The sequence below is a fragment of the Leishmania mexicana genome, chromosome 15, assembly GCF_000234665.1.
Source record: "Leishmania mexicana MHOM/GT/2001/U1103 complete genome, chromosome 15".
NCBI classification, from domain to species: Eukaryota; Euglenozoa; class Kinetoplastea; order Trypanosomatida; family Trypanosomatidae; genus Leishmania; species Leishmania mexicana.
The window spans coordinates 316,508-336,751 of record NC_018319.1 but is presented as its reverse complement, the minus strand read 5'-3'; the positions used below and the strand labels follow the sequence as shown (position 1 = coordinate 336,751).

General features: G+C 64.3%; 5 protein-coding genes across 5 annotated transcripts; all 5 read left to right on the top strand.

Moving 5' to 3' along the window:
* Positions 1-200: 200 nt before the first annotated feature.
* Positions 201-3,302, top strand: LMXM_15_0820 (conserved hypothetical protein; the record flags this gene model as incomplete). Its single annotated transcript, XM_003873558.1, has 1 exon — positions 201-3,302. The coding sequence occupies one exon, from the start codon at positions 201-203 to the stop codon at positions 3,300-3,302; it is 3,102 nt and encodes a 1,033-aa protein (XP_003873607.1).
* A 699-nt stretch (positions 3,303-4,001) lies between these two features.
* Positions 4,002-4,334, top strand: LMXM_15_0815 (conserved hypothetical protein; the record flags this gene model as incomplete). The annotated part of the gene is made up of 1 exon (XM_003873557.1): positions 4,002-4,334. One exon carries the CDS (start codon positions 4,002-4,004, stop codon positions 4,332-4,334), a length of 333 nt encoding a protein of 110 aa, XP_003873606.1.
* Positions 4,335-5,228: 894 nt separating this feature from the next.
* Positions 5,229-6,905, top strand: LMXM_15_0810 (conserved hypothetical protein; the record flags this gene model as incomplete). Its single annotated transcript, XM_003873556.1, has 1 exon — positions 5,229-6,905. One exon carries the CDS (start codon positions 5,229-5,231, stop codon positions 6,903-6,905), a length of 1,677 nt encoding a protein of 558 aa, XP_003873605.1.
* Positions 6,906-8,346: 1,441 nt separating this feature from the next.
* LMXM_15_0800 (conserved hypothetical protein) lies at positions 8,347-14,574 on the top strand (the record flags this gene model as incomplete). Its single annotated transcript, XM_003873555.1, has 1 exon — positions 8,347-14,574. The coding sequence occupies one exon, from the start codon at positions 8,347-8,349 to the stop codon at positions 14,572-14,574; it is 6,228 nt and encodes a 2,075-aa protein (XP_003873604.1).
* A 3,348-nt stretch (positions 14,575-17,922) lies between these two features.
* Positions 17,923-19,890, top strand: LMXM_15_0780 (conserved hypothetical protein; the record flags this gene model as incomplete). Its single annotated transcript, XM_003873554.1, has 1 exon — positions 17,923-19,890. The coding sequence occupies one exon, from the start codon at positions 17,923-17,925 to the stop codon at positions 19,888-19,890; it is 1,968 nt and encodes a 655-aa protein (XP_003873603.1).
* Positions 19,891-20,244: the final 354 nt, after the last annotated feature.

Below are 20,244 nucleotides of genomic sequence, written 5' to 3'. Positions count from 1 at the left end.
CCCACAGTCACCCTTCCTCCCTCCCTCCCCCCCCTCGGCGACGCCGCTCGGCCACACCCGCCTCGCAGCATCCAGTCACAGACACCATTCTTTCACCTCTGCTTGTTCACCACCACCAAACAACCCCATTCAGGTCACGCAGGAGTCCATAAACCGCTCACTGCCGCTGCGCACCGATCACCCCCTCACCTCACCCACTCATGTCGGACGGAGAAGGCTTTGATGACTTGTTCGGCGGTGTCGAAGAGGCACCGGAATACCCGCTGCAGACGCTCTTCATCAACCGCCAGGCACTCGCCGAGGAAGGGACGACGTGCGACTACTTCAAACCTCTCCTTGACCGTTTTGACAGCATAACCTCTGCGGCGACGGCGGAGGAAGATGAGGCGCTGCTACGTCAGCGCCTCGCGCGCCTCGCGCCGCCGCCGCTGGTGGTCCGCTTCCGTGACAAACGACACAGCCTGTGGGGGCACAAGCTCTGGAACGCGGCCAAGTATCTCGTAAAGCGCATGGATGAGCGTATGATCGACGTGCGTGGAAAGTCTGTCATCGAGCTTGGTGCCGGGCTCGGCGTTCCGGCACTGGCAGCGTACAAGAACGGCGCGCGGTTGTGCGTCATGACGGACTACCCTGACACGCATCTACTCGACATCCTCGCGCTGAACTTGGAGACAAACTGCGCCCCTGGAGACATAGATGCTGACGTGAAGGGCGAAATGGAGCAGCAAGCCCGGCAGCAGCTCGCCAACGGTGGCGGCCTCGACCGCTTCTCGGCTGATCAGCTGGAAGCAGCCATGAGAACCCGCTGCTGCGTGGAGCCCCTTCTCTGGGGCAAGAAGGAAGACATTGGTAAAGTGATGCAGTACACGACTGGCAGCGCCGGCTACGACATCGTCCTCCTGTCCGACATTATCTTCAACCACGTCTGCAACGATGACCTCGCCGACACGCTCGCCACGCTCCTGGCCAAGAATACACACGCGGCCGGCTACTGTGTCTTCTCCCACCACCGCGCGTACAAGCAGCTGCACGACTTCGAGTTCTTCGACAAGTGTGTGCGCCGCGGGCTGCAGTATGAGCAACTGGACGAGCAGGACTACCCCATGATGTTCCCGGAGGATCGCGGGCCGGAGTCAGTGCGGCAGCCGGTGAAGTGCTACAAGATCACCCGTCGCTACGACGCCGCCGGCTGCGGGTTGGACGCAAGCCTTTGTTTTGACGTGGTGCTGCAGGGGACGGGGATGGTGCAGTCGATCCTGTCGGCAGCGTTGTCGCGAAACGGGCTGAAGGTGCTGCACTGCGATGGTGCGGATTACTATGCTGCCGCCATGGCCACTTTCGACCACACCGCGCTTCTCCAGTACTTGCGCCAGCCGTCGCCATCCTCGATGTCTTCGTCCGGCGCGTCAAACATCTTCATCAACCGCATCGTCGACGATGTGCCAGAGGCACGCCGCCGCCGCTACCTGTTCGACGTGCTCCCGATGTGCTACATGGCGCGTGGTCCGCTGCTGAGCCGCCTCGTCTTCTCTGGCATAGGCCGATCGCTGGAGTGCCAGCACGTGCACCGCTTCCTCTTCCTGCAACACCCGACAACAGCAACCGGTGCTGGCTCGGAGGCGACGACGACTGCGATGGAGGTTCCGCTGACGCGGGCAGGCGTCTTCCACAACACCACCATCGGGCTCTTTGACAAGCGTCGCATGATGCGTTTCGTGAAAGATGTCGAGGCGTGCGTGGCGGAGCAGCTGCACGCCAAGGCCGCGAACCCGGCTGACGACCCGTCCGTCGCGAACACGTCCGTGGCCGCCGAGGCGGCTGTGGGCAAGGCAGCGGCCATCTTCACCCGCGAGGCGCACGCGAATCCGCAGGTCACCTTGACGGAGCTCTTGCAGAGAAAGTACGATCTCTCCGGCACCGTCCTCGACGTCGTCTCGCTCATGGGCATGATGGATGTGCTGCCCGCGACGAGCAGCGCAAGCGTGGCCGGCAGCCAGGGGGCTGCGAAGGAGCCGCCTCTTGTTCGGTCGGTGGACATGGTGCGCGATCTTCTTCTCTCCACCGGTGCCTTCGATGGCAAGTCTCCGTACCTCACCATGTCGTACGGAGCCTCCGAGGTGGCGCAGAACATGTGCCGCATCTCCGCCGTCTGGGGCGGCATCTTTGTGCTACGCCGCAGTCTCCGCGGCGTCGCCGTGGACGAAGGCAAAGGGACCCAGTACGCCGTACTGAGCAACGGGCAGTGGGTGCCCGCCAAGGTCATCGTCACGCCAGCGGAACTCGCCGCAGCGAACTATCTGAGCTACGGGGTGAACGACTGGTACTACGACTTCCTCAAGGAGCAGGAGCAGGGCCGGACGCCTCTCATCCCACCCCCGGCGGAGCAGACGAAGACGAGCGACAAGGGCGCGGCTGACGAGCCTGTGACTGCGTCGGCATCTCCTGCAGCGGTGGTCCGCTTCAGCCGAGTCGTGCTGGCGACGAAGACCGCTTCGCTCTTCTCGCTAGCCACCATGCAGGGCGCCGGCGTAATCGAGGTAGATGACGCGCGCGACTACACGGCCGCTGCGCCGATCATCACGGCCCTCGCGAGGGAGCCACAGACGCGGGCGGTGGTGTGGGTCGTGCAGCAGTCGTTTGCGTCCGACCAGGCACCGGCGCGCTTCACCGAAAGCGACCCCGACGGTGATGCCGCGTGTGATCCGTGTGTAGTGCACTTCACGGCCGACGCAAAGCAGATCTCGCAGGAGCAGCTGCGTGCGTACGTCATGCACTACTACATATCCACCGCGAAGGCGGAAAAGCCGTACTGCGTCCCCTACGACGACGTCGTTCTGGCGGCTGCCTTCACGGTGGACAACCGCGAGGTGGCTCAGCGCGGCGTGGTGCCACACCCGGTGGAGCTGCCGAGCGAAACGCGCTGGACTCATCCGTACGGTTGGGAGGAGTCCATGAAGCTGCGGCGCGCCAACCAGAGCGACCGCGAACATCTCCTGCACCACGGGAGGACGGGAGAAGATGCTACGCCATCGGCTGTCAAGCCCACGCCGGTGTGCTCGGCTGCGGCACGGGCGGCTGACCTCTGCCGCAGTTCTGAGAACTTTCACCTTGTCGAGGTGCCGACACTGCTGCCGAACCTTGTGTACGATGGGCATTATGTGCAGGAGGCTGAGAGGGCGTACAAGCGCGTGCTCGATGCCCTTGGCCTGCCGACAGCCGTCACGGGGACGTCCGCAGCGGTAGCGGAGGGCGATGAGGAAGCAGCGCAGGCGTACGCCTTCCTCAAGCCGCTCCCGCGGTAGCAGTGGAAGACTCGACGGAAGCGAGCAGCGCAGAAGCTCCCCCTTTGTGTGTCCCTGTGCCAGTGCGACGTTGAACGTGACGAGCTCAAGCTGAGACGCGACCTCCGCCTGAGCCCCCTCCCCTCCCTTGCCCGCGGCGGCTCCTGTGGTGCCTAATGCGCTAACTACATGAGCGGTACCGCGTTATCGTGCGCACGTGTGCACGGCCTGACACACGCCCGGGACGACGGCACGGTGTGAAGTCCACGCTATGCATACCTGTAACCAATGACGATATAAATAAAATATGAAGTGACGGAGGAGGTCGGAGGGCACTCCATGACTCGGCGAACGGCGCCCTTGAGAGGCGAGATGGAAAGACGCGTGTGAGGCGCGTCGAGGGGGGGCCCATCTGCGCTCGCCACTCCCTGCACCTCTGCCGCCGATGCTCTCTCTCTCTCCCCCTCCTCCCTTCCTCGCCACCCCCCCCCCCTCCCCTCACCACCTACCCACCCCTCTGACAGCGTGCAGAAGAAGCAACGCACGGGGTAAGAGGTGACTTCATGAAGGTAGACGTCGATGAAGCAGTACGTTTGACCCCTCGCTCGCTCGCCCTCTCCATGACTCTCGCGCGCATCCCTGCTGCCTCCCCACCCATACATATACACACACATATACACACACGAAGCAGGAAGGCTTGAGAGGCGGAGGCACAAAAAGATGATGACGGATCGCGCCTTGGGCACGCTGTTGCTGGCGTGCAACTCGAGCTTCTTTATCTACTACGTTCTTTGGATCGGTGTAATGCCGTTCGTGGACGAGTCGCACTTCACGCAAGCACTCTTTCTCCCCCGCGAGTACGGTCTGCTGCTCGCGGCGCTCGTCATGACAACCGCTGTCGGGGTCGGCATGTTCGTCGGGTCTCTTCACACCATCTGGCGGACTGGCTACGTGCCCCCGTCAAGAACGTCGATGGGGACCGGGGCAACCCTATTAGCATCCGACACGACCACAGGTAGAGTGGCGCCAGAGGTCACCATGGCGGCCAAGTGAAGCGCGGCTGAGGTAGGCGGTGTTGCTTGCGTTTTGCTTCAGACCGAAAGAGGGGGAAGACAGGCCTCCCTCCCCCACCCACCCTCCGTCTACGAGAACAGATATCGGGCCGCATCTGTCGGTGTTCACCGCTTTTCTTTGAATGCCTGCGTGTGCCCGTCGCCTGCGCTGCGCTGAGTACAGTGAGCCGCTGCCCACGCACAAAGTACGGCAGCGAAATGTCGAGGGAAAGGGGGAGGAGGGGCCGATCATGGCGTGATGGCGTGGCACACGGCGTCGCTCTCGAGAAGGTAAGCATGACAACAAGGTGTGCTGCATCACGTGTTTTTCTCGCTCGTGTTGGCGCTGTGCAGAAATACGCTTGGGGACGCGCGGTGGGGGGGTCGTGCTGTCTTCCTCACCCCCACCCCACCACCACCACCTCTACCATCTCCTCCCCTCCCCAAACCCGCAGCCGCCACCGTCCTTCCTCGGCATCGCCACCACCACCACCACCACCCCTCTCCTCACCCGCTTGCTCGCTTTCTGCATGCCCTTTACGCCTCACCAAGAAGCTTACCCGCGGCCACCCCACCTCACCCCCCCCACACACACACACACGCACGCACGCTCACCCACACGAGCACACACATTCGCTTGCGAATCGGCATCATCCTTGTCGACGAAGGGAGAGGGAAGAGAACGCGAGAGAAGCGGCGCCAAGTTTCCGCGGACGTCCACTGAGAGCACGCGAATCGTGCAACACTCGAAAACGCCAGCGCCCATCAGCGGATTCGAGGGCAGCGCTATTAGCCGGGCGTTCCCGGTGTTGCTGTCGTCTCCGTCGCTTCTCCATCCCAAGCGCCCACCTCCCGCGCCGCCTCTCTCTCTTTGCCTCCCGCAGCTTGCTTGTGTATGGGATCGATGTCTCGCGAGCTGACCACGATGACGACGACGCCCTCGTCACTTTCTCCGGCGGAGCACCGGCGCGGCGGTGGTGAAAGGCTGCCGCTGGGCAAGCTGCTTGATCCGGTTCGCTGGTACTGCAAGTGGGTGCGTGCGAATCCGGAGGGCGCCTCAAGCTTGGAGCAGTTCACGCGTACCCTCACCATGCTGTGGTCTGACCCGACGAGCCTGATCACCTCGGAAGCATGCTTTACACTGTGCAAACTGCACAGCTTCTCCAACTTCGCCATCGTCTCCTCGGGCGGTCGCCGGACGACCAAAACAGAGCTGCTGTCCCTCGTGCTGCGAGGCATCCAAGAGGTGGAGTGCCTGATGGAGCTGATCCATCGCAAGTACGCCGGCCACCGTCGCACGTGGAATGCGCTGCTCCTGCTAGAGGCAGTCAAGTGCACGCTGAAGGCGTGCGTGCACCGTCAGCTCTTCCGCGTGCCATGCCTATGGGAGTCAATGAAGCTGTCGCTGCGCCGTGCCCTTCGCCACCTGACCACCCTCACGCCGCGCCGTCGTGTGCGCGGCGGCGGCAACGGTGGTGTGTCCTCCGGCTCTGGCGGCAGCGGTGCTGGCAGCTTTGCCGCGTGGGCCGCCGGTGCTGGCGCTGCCGGAAACTACGCCGGCCCTCTCACCCAGGTGGAGTATAATGGCGGCAGCACCGGCCTGTGCGGCGAGGTCGTGGGACCGCACAACACGCGCCTCGTCATCCCGCGGGTCACCTCCGACCGGCGCCACGTGCACCGCCACATTTACAGGCCGGGTGCCAACTGCGCCGCCGACGATGGAGAGGAGCACGTCACCTTCGCGCAGGACGGGGACGTGGACGAGGAATCGGAGGAGGCGGAGGTGATCGGCTTCACGTGGGTCGACGTGCTTGGCATGATCCTGGACATGTACCTGCTCCTGCGCCCTCTCCTCCTCGTAGCGATGGCGCGGCACGCATTCCTGGCGCGGCCAGAGGAGACCACCAACTCAATAGCGGTGTTGCCACCGCCTGTGTCGAAGGAGGAGATGGCGGCGGCCGCCAAGGCTGCGGAAGAGACAAAGACCGGGACGCCGGTGAAGCCGACGCCGGGGCCTGACCCACTCGCGGCGCTCCACAAGGCAATGGCCGCCGCACCGCAGCAGACATTGCTAGGCAGCTGGAGCGTGTGGACTGGCGTGACGGGGTGCGACTTCCTTGTCGCTCTGCTCGCCCGCCTCGTGCGCCACCACCGCGTGCCCGTGGTGTACATCAAGGACAGCGCCGAGAGCGACGACGGCGGCATGCCGGTGGCCTTGCTGGAGGGCGGTGAGGCAGCGTCGACACAGGGAAGCGGCGCTGACGCGGTAGGCGGCTTCACCGCCAGCACGACAGCCGTAACCGGTGCGGTCGACTCCCGCGCCATCGGGGCAACTATGGAGCCCCGAGTCGTCTCGCGTGATCACATCCGGGTACAGCAGGCACTGCGCAATGCCGTCTACAACGTCATGCGCGACCCCTTCTTTACGGCGGTGCTGAAGCAGCTCGTCTACCATCACTTCATCCGCGGCTTCGTCAACCGCGTCCCCCTCCTCGGCACGTGCATTTCTTTCTACGTCACCCACTACCTGTCGATGCAGTACTACAGCTTCCTGTACACCCTGAGGCAGTAGGCGGGAGAGAGGACACGTGAGCGAGGTCGAGCCTGGATGGATAACAAGCATGCCCTTCACAGGCGCCATCCCCCCCCGTCTCGCGGCGCCACTATGGCCGCCAGCACATCCAGCCGACAGCCGTCTCCACCAACACCCGCTCCTCACACTCAGCATCGTCATCCACCTCCTGCGCAGGTGCAGGGGCCGAGCAGAGCGGCAATGCGTCGACAGTGGGTAGGATGGCGGGATGGGATGCGCGACCCCGGGCATGTGGGGAGGCGACAAGAGGATAAGAAAAGGCATGGCAATGGCCGGACAGAAAACAGAGAAGCGAGGAGCCGAGCTACGGCGGAATGTGCACCCCGTTGGTCTCCGCCGGTGCGCGCAGCTCTCTCTCTCTCTCGTGTGTGTGCGTATGTGTGTGGTTGTGCGTGCGTATTGAGTCGTTCTCAAGTCACGGGGGGTATCAAAGGCACCCCGGGGTAACAGGAGAGAGGTGCGCCGAGGCGGGTGCGGAGGCGAGGAGAGCGACGGCCTCGGGCCGGCGTCCGAGTATCCCACATTGCTGCTCCCCACTCTGCCCTTTCTCCTTACTCTCTCGGTTCGTCTTGCGCACGGAGCTGCGAACGGTAGCGTTGCGAATACGGGGGGAGAGTGTGGGAAGGAAGGGGGAGTCGGATGGATGCGAGAGGCCACGCGTGGCCGCCGCCGCCGCTTCACCCTCCCGCTGCTGCTCGCGCGGGCCAAATCGCTTAGGATGACGTCTGCGCGTTGGTCTGTCAGTGAAGAGGCGCCGCACAAGAGCATCCGCCACCCCACCCCCAGACGCCTTTTTTTTCCGTGTGCTGTATGTGTCTTCCGCATGCTTGTGTTTTGGTGCGCGTGCGTCGCCTCAGCACTGATCGCTCCCTCTCCCTTCCCCCTCTCTCTTCCCATCTACCTCCCTTCTCCTCCTGCTCGCCGACACACCCGCACACGCTCGCGCATCGGGCCCATACCCCCCCCCAAGCAGCTAAAGTGTTTACAAGGATACCCATCTCTCTCCCCTCCTCCTTTCCACCCCACCCCCGTCTGCCAGGGTTGGAGAGCACGTACCCAGCGAAAGACACGAACGGACGAGGGGAAGTGGCTCAAGACGCGTTTCGTGCCGCAGACCGCACCCCACAGACACATCGATCGACAGGAGGAGATCAACGCACAAAGGGAGAAATATAAAAACCCGCGCACGTCCTCGTGGTTGCCTTGCGTGCCTCAGCGTTACCTTTCCCTGTCGTTGCCGCCGTCTGTTGTCATCTGCGCTTGCCTGGTCAGAGGGGGTGTCGAAGGCAAAGGTGCTGGAAACCCTCCTCCCACCACCACCACCAGCTCAGAGGAGAAGTCCCACCCCGCCACCACCTCTCTCCTGTAACCCCCTAAGCAACCGCCGCGAAAGTCCCCGCCACCGTCGTCGTCATCAGTCATGTCAAGTGGCCACGACTCTTCTTCCGAGACGTGCAGCGACGGCAGTGGCGCGCCGGCGAGCGGGTCATCCATGTTTCTTCCCACGTCACCGCCACTACCGTCGTTCTCATCCCTGCCGCAGCTAACCGCCGCGGAGCTCGCCGAGTTGCCCCCGGTCCCGATGTCATCGTCGTCATCGTCGTATCCCACTCCCTCACCATCCTCTGCGGCCAGCGAGTCGCAGCGCGGATCTGTCGACGTCGACCGAGCGGGGAATCAGGGGAGTTCCAAGGGTGACTCGAGTAGTCCCTACTGGAAAGAGGCGGAAGAGGAGCTGAACGATGATGTCGAGTACCGCAGCGGCGACGGTGGCAGCGAGAGTGGCGGGACGACTGCACGTAGCGCCTCTGGCGAGCCGGTGGATGCCCCGCTGATGGTTCCCGATTGGCTGCCAGACCCGCCGTCATCGTCGTCGGCATCGGTGTCGGCGTCGCAGCGCACGGACGAGGAAGGCGTCCAGGAGCGTGCCGCCTCTACTATTCCGGACTCAGAGCACAGTAGTCGTCGAGACGAAAACTTGCCGGCGGAGACGGCAGTGCTGCGCAGGTGTGCAGACGGTGCAGGTAGCAGTACTGCTGCCTTCCGTGACGCTGGCGAGCCGGGGGTGGCGCGCGATTCTCGCGGCGTGGTGGTCAGCGACGCGGCTATCACGGAAAACGATGAAGAAGAAGCGTGGCGCCAAGGCGGTCGTGACGAAGCTGACGACATCCCTGACGCAGCGGTCGCGGCCCGCGCCGCCTCCATCACGTCCGATGTGGTTGCAGAGAGCGTCTGGGCCTCTGAGGAGCGCGCCAGCGCCGCCTTGCAGCAGTTCAGCACCTCCCTGCACTCGAAGCTGGTCGAGCAGCTCATCGACGACGCGGTCGTGGCGGTGGAGCGCACGCTGCAGGACACGGTGCGGCAGCATGAGTCGCGCGTGCGAGCCTTGATGGCCCAGAATCGGCTACTTGACCGCCAGTTGGCCGGCCAGGCGGAGCAGATGCAGTCGATTCGGAAGGACCTGGAAGACTCGATACTGCGCGACTTGCAACGTGTACTGCGCGTTGATCTGCGGCAGGCCTTCCGCTCGACTAGCGCCGACCGCTCCGATGGCAAGCAGGACTCCGCGGAGTCCCCGACTCCGTCGTCACCGTCCTTGGGGCGCCGTCCCTCGTCCGGCGAGCACTCCTCCAGCGCGGAAGAGGACTTAACTGGCAGCATCGGGATGCAGCGGCGATCGCGTGAGGGATCGGCGCCTTTGACGTACGCGGTCGACGACGGTGCAAAGCCATCTGTGGAAGAGCTCTTCGCCGCGTATGTCAACCAGCGCGGCACCCTCGAGCTGCTTCAGAAGGAACGTGCGCAGTGGTGGGAGAGCACGACCGTCTTGCGAGACAGGCTGTTCGCCGCCACGCGTGAAGTTGTGCAGCTGCGGCAGGAGGTGGAGCGGCTTCAGACGACAACAGTAGATGTGGCGGAGCATTGCGCCGTGGTGCAGGCAAGAGAAGAGGCAGAGCACCAGTGTGCTCTCATGCAGCTGCAGCTCACCAAGCAAATCGAAGAGGCGCAGGTGATTGAGGCGCTTGTGGAGAGGCGTGAGTTGGCGCAGTCGCGGCCTCCCGACGCCGCAGAGGGCAACGCGGGACAAGAAGCTTCGACGGGAGATGTCACCGCCACTGCAGCAGCAGCTGCGAGGAACGAAGAGCTGCTTCGAAAGGGCCCGCAGTGGGACATCGCGTTGCGTGAGCTGGAGGAGCAGGCCACCATTGCGGCCAACAGTCGCCAGCTGCGTGAGCAACTCGCCAAAGCCGAGGAGGAGCTGCACTCCTTGCAGAGAGACAGAGACGCGAGTGTCGCCTACGCGGCGGAGTTGAAGAAAGAGAGTGACGTGCTGCGGGCAGACCTGCAGTCGATGGTGTACCGCAACAGCGTGCTCTCCCAGCAAGTTGCGTCACTGCTGGTCAAGGTCGAGCACACGTGCCGCGCCAACCGGCAGCTGCAGGGGTCGCTCGACCAACTAGGCGCAAAGAAGGCCAAGCGATCTTTGCGTGCGCCCACCTCGTCGCGATCGTCATCCTCAGTCTTCCCGGTTCCGCCCAACGACCCGCCTTCGACTTTGCCGTCGCAGGCGGAGCGGCGCAGAGCTTGGCTGAGCGTGATGTGGCCGTTGTCGACGTCCGGCGGCAGCGACGCGGCAGCTGATAACCGACTCAACACAGCAGTGCTCTACGACCGGGAGAAGCATCGGCAGCCACCACCGTCGCCCCTCGCATCTGAGGACACCTCACGCATGTCCTCGCCGACGGAGGTGGAGGTGGAGGAGGGCGTGCAGCAGCGCCTGAACACCTACGCCGCATCACGCTTGGTGGCACCACAGCTGAAGAGCGACGCCTCCCTTCAGCTTCCACGTCGACAGCGGCACGTCTCGCTGCGGCAGCTCGGCAGCGCCACGCTCGAGGTCGGCGGCGTGTGCAGTCCGCATCTGCCGGCCAGTGATCAGCTCAGCGGGTATGCGCTCGGACGTCCGTCGGCGTTCACCACAGTCGATGTCCCGCGCGGGACGGTGACGCGCCAGGTGGGATCGGAGGAGGTGACGGTTCTGCTCACCGGAGAAGCCGCCTCGTCTGCACACGGGTCCCCATCACCAGCCGCGCGGGACGACAGCAGACCCGGTGACATGGACGTGTGGACATCAGCGGCGGCGTCGCCATCGACGCGGCGTGTGCACAGCGCAGACGACGTCAGCCGCGACCCGAACCTGCTGCGTCTCCTGGACACCCTAGACAAGGACGAGAGCCTCGATGAATTTAGCGTCAACTCTGTCGCCGAGCTGGTCTTGCGGAACCAGGAGCTGGTGAGGCAGCTGTACGAGGCGACGCAGCGCGCCGAAGCGGCGGAGCGGCGGCTGCAGCCGCAGCAGCAGCAGCAGCAGCAAGGGGGTGTCTCTGCCTCCCAGTTGGATGAGAAGGGGCCATCCTTTGGGGTCAAGGCTGCCTCTGCCCGTGACCCATCCGCGCCAGAAGGCAGTGACATGGATGCCAACTTCAGCGGGGTGCCGGCAACGCTCACTTCCACCACTGCAGCACTGCTTCTGCAGGAGGGTTATCCGAACTCGCGCAAGCGCGCCCGCGATGGTGACGACGACGATGGGGGCCGAGAGCAAGGGGACGTCGAGGGCGGCCGCCACGCCAGTGGTGGTCAAAGCGAGAATAAGGCGTCACATCCGCATGCCATCGACGGTGCAGGTGCAGACTCCGCTGCTGCTACTGCAGTTGCAGTGACGGAGTCGTGGTTCACCAAGGACGCGAGTGATGCGGTTGCCAGTATGATTGATGCGATGGTGCGTCGGCGTGATGTGCGACTCACGTCTGCCGACACGGCGGTGTCGCGAGCGCTGCTCAAGGCCCTGGCGGCGCAGCGCGCCACAGACAACGCGGTACAGCAGGCGCGCACAAATGGCGACGGCGTTCCAGGCACTGACCTGACCGCGGGGATTTCGTCGGAGGCGGACTCGTCTTCTGTGGGCGTCTCCTCGCGAGCGTTGTCTTCGTGTCTGCACAGCCTCGCGCACCTTTGCCTAGAGCAGTCTTCCGCACTGGTGGCGTTGGCACTGAAGACCGAGCAGCAGAACCAAGAGGTGCAGACAGCCGTCAAAAACGCATGGACAGAGGTGCAGCAGGTGCTTCTCGCCGCGCTGCAGACCTCGCACGCTGCGCTCGCCTCATCCACCTCGGCGCCTGACGACAATGCGGCCACTAGCGCTCCCCATCTCTCGCGTCAGCGCGTGCAGCTAGAGGGAGGTGCGGTGGACAGCAGCTCTGTCGTGGACAACGAAGGCAACGCGCAGAGAGATGGCTGCCACGAGTTCCGCCCTGAGGAACAGGTTGCACTCCTCCAGCAGCTCCGCACGCTTCTGCACACGGCCGCTAAAAAGGATGAGACTCTCTTGCATGTCTACCAGGCCGCGCAGGCACGCAACGATGCGCGGCAGCACCAGGAGAAGGAGCGTGTGGCGCGCCTGCTGCTGAAGCTGGAGCGGAAGCGGCGCCTCATCAAGGCCTTGCAGCTTCGGCACGCGAGCATGAACGTGGTGGCCGCTGTCGGTGCCGACTCCAGCGCACATGGGCTCAGCCACCCCTCCCCGCTCGACCGCGAAAACTCGCAGGGTGTCGTGGCGGTCGGCTTCCACCTTTCCCCGCAGCCGGGCTCGCCAGCCCGTCGTACACCGCCGATGCCGCCGATGGTATTGCCCGCTGCCAGCACGACCGACGCTGACGACGAACGCCGTGGTGGCGACGACGACTGCGGCCGGGCCAGTAGCGTCGACAGTGGCAACAACCATCCCCACCGCAGCTACCGCGATCAGCACGGTCGCGATGACGGTGACGGCGACAGCGACGACGAGCTTGACGACGAGATCCTGACACTAGACATCTTCCGCGAGCTTCAGCAGCAGCTCGCCCTGAGCCAAGCGAACCACCAAGCCGCGCAGGAGGAGCTCGACGCGGAGAAGACAAAGCATGCGGCGCTGCTGGAGCGCATGTGGGTGCTGGAGACGGCTCGCGACGACGCCGTAGCCGCGGCCGAGCGTCTTGAGAAGCGCGTGAGCGAAATGCTCACTCGGGAGGAGTACCAGGCGGCGGTGGCCGAGCTGGAGGCAGCCGCGGCCGCCCTCACGGAACTGAATACGGAGCTGAGCAGCGCCAAGGGGGCGCACCTCGAGTCGCAGGAGCAGGTGGAGGATCTAAAGCGGGAACTGGAGACACAGCAGCGGGAGGCAAACCTCCAGCGCCTCAAGATGGAGGACGCGATCCGTAGGCGTGAGCAACGCCTGCTTAACGAGGAAGGCCGCTTCCGACAGCTCCATGAGCAACTGACAGACCTGAAGCAGTACGCGGCAAGCCTCGAGAAATCTGTCGCGCTCGCGCGGAGCGAGGTGTGCGATCAGCAAGAGCTAGTCCGCCATCGGGACTTCACGATCGAGGAGCTTAAGTCGCAGGTGCTGATGCGTGACGACGTGCAGGAGCTGCTCTGTCGGCTTTACCCCAACCACAGTGTGCTACACGCGAATGCGCAGCTTGTACGCGGTTTGTCTGAGACCACGGCACGCCTGCAACTGGAGCTGGCAGAGACGCAGCAGGACCTTGCTCACATGCGCGAAGAGCTGCAGCAGCGCGAGCTCAGCGCGCGGGAGGCGGTGCAGGACCGCCAAGCGGCAGAGGTACGCCTGCAGGACGCACTCGCACGACTCGCAGTGCTGCAAGAACCCGACGACGGCGGCGATGCGGAGCAGCGCAGCCCGGGAGAGGCGGCCGCCACGTGCGGCACGACGCACCCGCAGACTGCGGATGCCGCGTCCCGTATGGCGGCGCTCTTTAACGTCGACGAAGCCTCTCTCACCGCCCTGCGTCAGCGTGTGCGCTACCTCCACGCGTGCGTCGAGGCACAAGCGAAGGACATCGCCGTCCTGCGCTCCGCCGAGTCCTCGTGGAAGCAGCGCGAGATCGACCTGCGCAAGCAGCTGGAAGTGATGAGCGCGGACCCGGTGAGCCTGACGGCGCGCCGATACGGCCTCTCCGCCTGCTTGAGCTTCGAGGCGCAGCTGGACGAGATGCAGGCTCGGCAGGACACCCTTGAGAGCTCAAGAGCGCAGCTCCAGAAAGAAAAGGACGCGATTGCTGTCACGGTTCAGGAACACGCGAAGGCTGCCGCTGTAGCGCAGGGCGCCGCAGATGCGGCACAGGCGGTGGTGGAGCGCACCGCGGCGCAGCTGACGTCCGCCACAGAAAAGTGCGCTGCGCTAAGTTCGGCCATTGCACGGCTGGAAAGCGAGCGGGATGAGGAGTCATCGAAGCGCACAGATCTCGAGCGGCGGTACGAGCAGGTCCTAGCGGAGCTGGCGGGCACGAAGCGCGGCCTCAGCGCAGTGCAGGAATCCTTGGAAGCTACCGTGACGCAGCGTGACCACTTCTGGAACGACAACAACCTTCTCATCAGCAAGGTGGAGGAGCTGGAAAAGGCACTGCTGCAGTCCGACGCCGAGAAGCGCGCTGCCCGGGAGGCTCTGACGCAGGGGCTGTCGGCGTCATCGGCATCAGCATCTCGCCGGCGTCGCGGCGGCGACAGTGGCGCCGCCGATCGCTATCACGGGCAAGCATCCCTGACGCAGGACCTCAGCCTTTCCTCGCTCTCAGCTCGGCCGTCGTGAGAGCGCGTGCAGTTGACGGTATCGGTTGCCAACACGCCTGAGAAGAGGATCCTCACAGACACACACACACACGCATACATGCACTCTCTCCCTTAAGCTTATGGTCGTGGCGGATGTTGGTGCCTTGGTGCGTGCTTGCAGTCGCCGGCGTGCGTTGTTGTGTGTGGTGGCGGTGATGTCGTGTATTGTCGGGCCGTGCGTACGTGTGCTTGTGACTACCTTCAGCCTAATACAAAGAGACACATGCGGTGCGTGGTGGGCTTACAACACCATATACGGGCAAGCGCAGCGCATCAGCGAGCGCCGTGTGTAAACCGAAAGCGAAGGGTGGTGAGTGGGGTTGGGGGGGGGGTGGAGGAGGGGGGAATGATCCGCGAGGTGCACACCGCTGGTCCCATGCACCGCCGCGCCCCTCCCCCCCCCCACTGTCGGCGCGTCTGACGGCTAAGGTCTCTGATCAACGTCGTAGGCGGATAGTGAAGGAGGGGAGGGGGGGGGGGCTTGGTTTTGCGCCGTCTCCTCAGTGGCTCGCGGGTAAGTGCCGCTGCTTCGCGGCGCTGCGGTTGCCCATACAACTGTCTCGTATTCATGTCCCACTCGCTGCCTGTGGCTCTCCTCGACCATCGGTCGCCGCTTCTCCTCCATCTCTTTTTTTGTTGCTCTTGACGGTGTGCGTGCGTGTGTGTGTGTGTGGATGTCGTCTGCTCGGCGAGGAGTGCTGCTGTATCACGCAAGTGCGAAAGAGAGCCAGCACAGGAGAGCCGGGCCTACCACTGGCAGTGCCCCCGCTGCCTCGCCATCTTCACGCACGCGCGACCACCCCCCTCCCCGTCGGCCTGCACCCAATCGAGCCCATTCAAGTGGTCGGCCTCAGCTCCGGCAGAGGTCTACTTCAACACCGCCGAAACAGACGCCCTCTCGTGGCTCGTGGAAGTGGAGGCGGTGCTGGGACCCCCCACCCACCCGCCCGTGACAGTCGTTCCCCTGGAGTATCCCGTCAAGGGGATGTCTTTCAACACCGCGAGTGCCGGCTGCTCCGTCGTACACTGCGGCTTCCTGCGCGGGCGTGAGGCGGATCTCGTGCGCGAGGTGGTGCGGCGACTGTCGCCGTCTTCGTCGCCGTCAGCTGCGCATCATCTTCTCTACGTCATCACGAGCGCCAACGACGTCTATGTGGTGGATGTCAAGACAGAAGCTGATTTCCTGCACTGGGCTGGTGGCGGCTCCACCAGCGGCTGCAGCAGCTCGTCCTCCGAACCCTCCGTCTCACCTCTGAGTCCGCAGCTCACCGTCACGCAGGCGGAGACGTACGGGGCGCTGATGTGCCTAACAGTGGCACGTCGCAATGCCGTGAAGGCCGCCACCCAGCAGGCGGCGAGCCCCGGTTGCCACCTCTTCGGTGGTGGTGGACCGGAGAGGAACATGCACCAACGCTGCAACGGGCCGGCTGGCAGCAGCTACTGCCAAGGCACTCATCGCCGGCGGTGGCGCATACGTGGCTCAGGCGGCCTCAAAAGACAACCCGCATCCGACGAGCAAGCATCATGGCCGCAACGCAGTATCGGCGGGTGCGTCTGCAGGGGGCGCTGAGCATCCGCGCCGATCCCTTTGCGCCTCTCCTGCCACTGCAGCTGAACCACTCGGAAGTGTAGGTGTATGCCGTCAACGGCGATGGTGGGGAGGCACCCCCAAAGAAGGCGCAGCTGATCATCATCCCCGCTGCTAGCGTATCCCGCGACAGTTTTTTACAGCTGCAGTGGCGGCTCCTCGGCGCAGGCAGCAGTCAGTAATCGATGCCCAATTTGTTCCCTCCGCCGCTGTCCTGGTGCCGTACCACGGCGCCAGGCCACTCGTCCCCATTATCAGTGCCGCACGTCACATTCCTACGTGCGTGGACGTGGCTGGGGTCTCCTGACGGCCTCTTGGCTCTACAGAGCGACCGGGTGCCCGTGTGGTTGTCGTGGAACGACCTCATCTCGGCCAGCATGGATGTGCCATCAGTGCGCAGTTGCCGCCTTCTGCCGCCACTCACGCTGACGCGGCTGACCAGCTGCCGTGCCAGAGTGGACGTGGGCGGCGCAGCAGGCGCGGAGAATTGGTGGCTCACCCCATCGTAACTGGCTAAGGACCGCTCAGGTGGCTCCGCCACAGCCGCTGATGGTAGTGCTACGGGGTTGTCATGCGTGCAATGGCCCGATGTCCTGCCGCTGTGGGGACGCAGTGCCCCTACTGAGCGGCGTCTTTGCCCCTCCCCTCCCGGCCAACCACAGTGAGGACCCGCACACGTTCATCATCTCCCCGCCTCACAGGACTTACGTCGATCTCTGCCCATTGGAGACGGCGCTGCTGCAGTCGGAGAAGAGACGGACGCTGAGGACGACACCAGCGCCGGCAGTGACGTCCTCCATCTCTCACCGCTGGCAGACACCGACACCATCCACAGTCGCTGCATCTGCGTGCGCCTGTGCCTAACCCCGCAGCCCTCCCTCACGTCTACATCCACCGCTGCCCCCCCCCCGGCTCTGCCACTCCATCAGTAGCAAGAGCGCGTGCACGTGAATGTTGCTCGACTGCTGTACGACTCCGCCATTCCGGCGCTGTGCCGGCTCGAGCATGGCTTTCTACTCTGTCGGCAGCCGGGCCGAGAGCGCCTACGCGGACTACCTCTTCCTCATCGCTAGCCTTCTCTACCTCGATGGCGTCGTCGAGGATGAGGCGGAGAGCGAATGTGCCGGCCGCGCGGCGCACTTACGTGCTGCCACGGTATGCCTGCCCGCCGACAAGCATGCCCTGCGTTCTCTGTACGGCCTAGCGCGCCGAAGCCCAGATAGTGACGGGCGGGGGAGCCTTGCTGGTGCCGCACACCGCAGCAGGAGCTCTTTGCGCGGTTCGCTTCGGATGGCGGGCGCGTCATCTCTCTCTCTCACTTGTCTTCCCAAGCCCCTTTGCGGAGCCGTCGCCTGTGCGTGTGCGCGTGGCTGAGCGCGTGTGCACGTGCGTGGGGCTCCGCCTCACTCACTCCTCGTCCGCACGCCCATGGCGTAGAGTGGGAAAGGGGACGCCACACACGTACACACGTGCTCAGCCACGGGCGCACGCGTCATGGCCTTCTGTTTTCCACCATTCGTTTCTTCCACGCCCATCCTTCTGACCTACCCCCCCCCTCCCCTCCCGCCCTTCATGTATGTGGTGCCGTGCCGCACTCACCACACGCACGCGCACACCGCCATCCACCGGCATCGCACTCTACGCGCATACATGCATGCACAGGTGCGTCGCCGGTTCTGCTGTTCGTAAGCAGGTGTCCCGTCCCCCCTCTCTCTGTGCTCATTTCTTCGTCGTAGTACCATGTCTGTGATCGGCGTCTTTACAAAAGGGCGGGCGACGGGCCACCCTTCGGTGATGTCGGTGCTGCGCTACGTCCCGCGCGCGCGTGTGCCGTGGCAGCCGAGCCGCTTCGCTCGCGAGAACCTCGCCGACGACGACATGGCGCAGCTCTGGGGCGCGGGTCGCTACCGCACCGGGCCTGGTAACTATAACAGCGGCTACAGCACCAAGAAAACACATGCGCTGGAAGACAGCACCGTCAGCATAGTTCCAAAGCACGAGCTGGAGAAGTTCATGCCAGATATCTCGCTTGGGTCGAAGGCGCTCGTGACGCCAGTCTCGTTGATGAGTGCCCGTAACGGCCACCGCGTCACCCACGACCTCATCCACTCCTACGACCCGTACGTTGGGCGGCTGCAGAAGCCCGCGATGGTGGATCACGACAACATCACCGTGGAGGACCCGAATCGTGTCGGTCTCAACGCAGCCACGCTGGACTGCCGCTCCCGCATCTACCGCTGGCTGCGTCGCGGCCCATTCTTCCAGGAAGACAGCTACTTCCGTCGCTCGATAAAACTCCAGCGCAACGGCCCAGTGCCGGTCTCCGTGCACGAGATGCCGCTCATGCAGCGCATTATTCGCCTCGCTCGTCGAGGTCATTTGAAGGCGGCGTGCGAGGAGTACCGACACGCGACATCGGTGCCCCCGGTGGATGTGTACCGCGCGCTGACGGCCGCCTGCGTCCCTGGCGCAAAGCTGGCGGACGCGATTGCCATCTTTGAAGACGGCAACTCGCGGCTCTTCTACGTCGCGCGAGACGGGGAGGTCCTGCATAACATGCTGCGCTGCGCCATCCGCGCCAAGCACCGCGTGCGGGTGATGTGGGTGTACAACGTCATGGTGGGCCGCCACTACGAGAACGTGGTTGTAAGGGCAGAGGTGGATGTGATCTGGCGCTACCGCATCGCGAGTCTGGCGCTCGAGTACCTGCTGGACAGCAACGCCGGCGAGGAGGCGCGCACTGTGTACGACTACCTCGTGGAGAACAAGCTGGTCGACTGTGACCTGCACGTGCGCCTCGGCCACGTCATGCAACAGGCGCTCAAGGAGGGGAAGACCGTGCACGTGCAGCAGGACGCGCTCGACGGTATGGCGCTGTCGCAGAACGTGGTGGCTGTGGCCCCGCAGGTGGCCGTCGCCGTGTATGCACGGTACCTCGAGACCATGCAGGAGGGTGCTGCCTGGACGGACGCGCGCGGCTTGCCGCTGACGGACCCAGCCAAGACAGGCGCAGACACCAATGGCGCTGCGGCTGTCGCATGGCTCAAGGCGGCGTTCCCAGACATCGACCCCGTCGCAGTGCTGCGCCTCGCTCGCTTCCGGCGCAGCTCGAAGGACCTCATGGCAAAAGACAGGCCTGCCTACGTGCAGCGTGCGGCACAGTGGGTGGAGTTGCTGAGCTCGGCACACCAAACGCGCGAGGAGGCCCCACTCACGTATCTACGCAAGTCACGTCCGTCAATGGCCAACCCCAACGTGCGAGTGGCGTGGCTGCCGGAGCGGCAGCGCGCGCGCGCACTGCTCGCAAGCGATGAGGGCTTCAAGTTTGCCTATGGCGGCCCGCAGACCCGCTTCGTCGAAGAAACCTTTGCGTACGCCGAAAACACGCTCCAGAGTCGCTACCTTGCGCAGCAGCCCGTTCACACAGAGGTGACACCAAGCGTGGCCCTGGGTCCCGCAGCGGTGGCGGCTGGGATCAGCGGCGGCAGCGCACTGCCCCGGCTGCCAGGGTCGTCGGCATTACCCCATATCCTGCACGCCTCTGTCCTCTTGGATGGGTCGCTGAGTGGCGGCAGCGGTAGCGGGACCTCGACGCTGCGCCCGAAGCCCAGCGAGTCCGCCAAGGCAGCGGCGAGCCCAACGGCGGGCATCAGCGGTCGACCGTCGTCCGCGAGCGGCAGTGCTGGCTTGGACGACACACACTTCTAGGCTGAAGCAGGGCACCCCGCATGTGTGTGTCCGTGTGTGTGTCTGTGTGTCTGTGGTGTGTGTGTGGTGCCTAACGCACTTCTTTTTCTGTGCGTTTCTATGCGCCGATGACGTGCAGCGTTGGCGTCAGCGGCTGTGCGTGGGGTGCGTCTGTGTTTTACGTGTCCATCACAGGTCTCAGCATGCCATCATCCTCTGTCCCAGTCCATGAGGGAGAAGTGAGGAGGGGAGCGAGGAGGTATCATCCGTGCAGCAGCGCCCATGTACAGACCCCCCCCCTCTCTCCCTTCCACGCGTGCACGCACGCACCTGCGTAGAGTTGCGCGGCGCTCCGGTGTTTACCGCTCAAGCTGC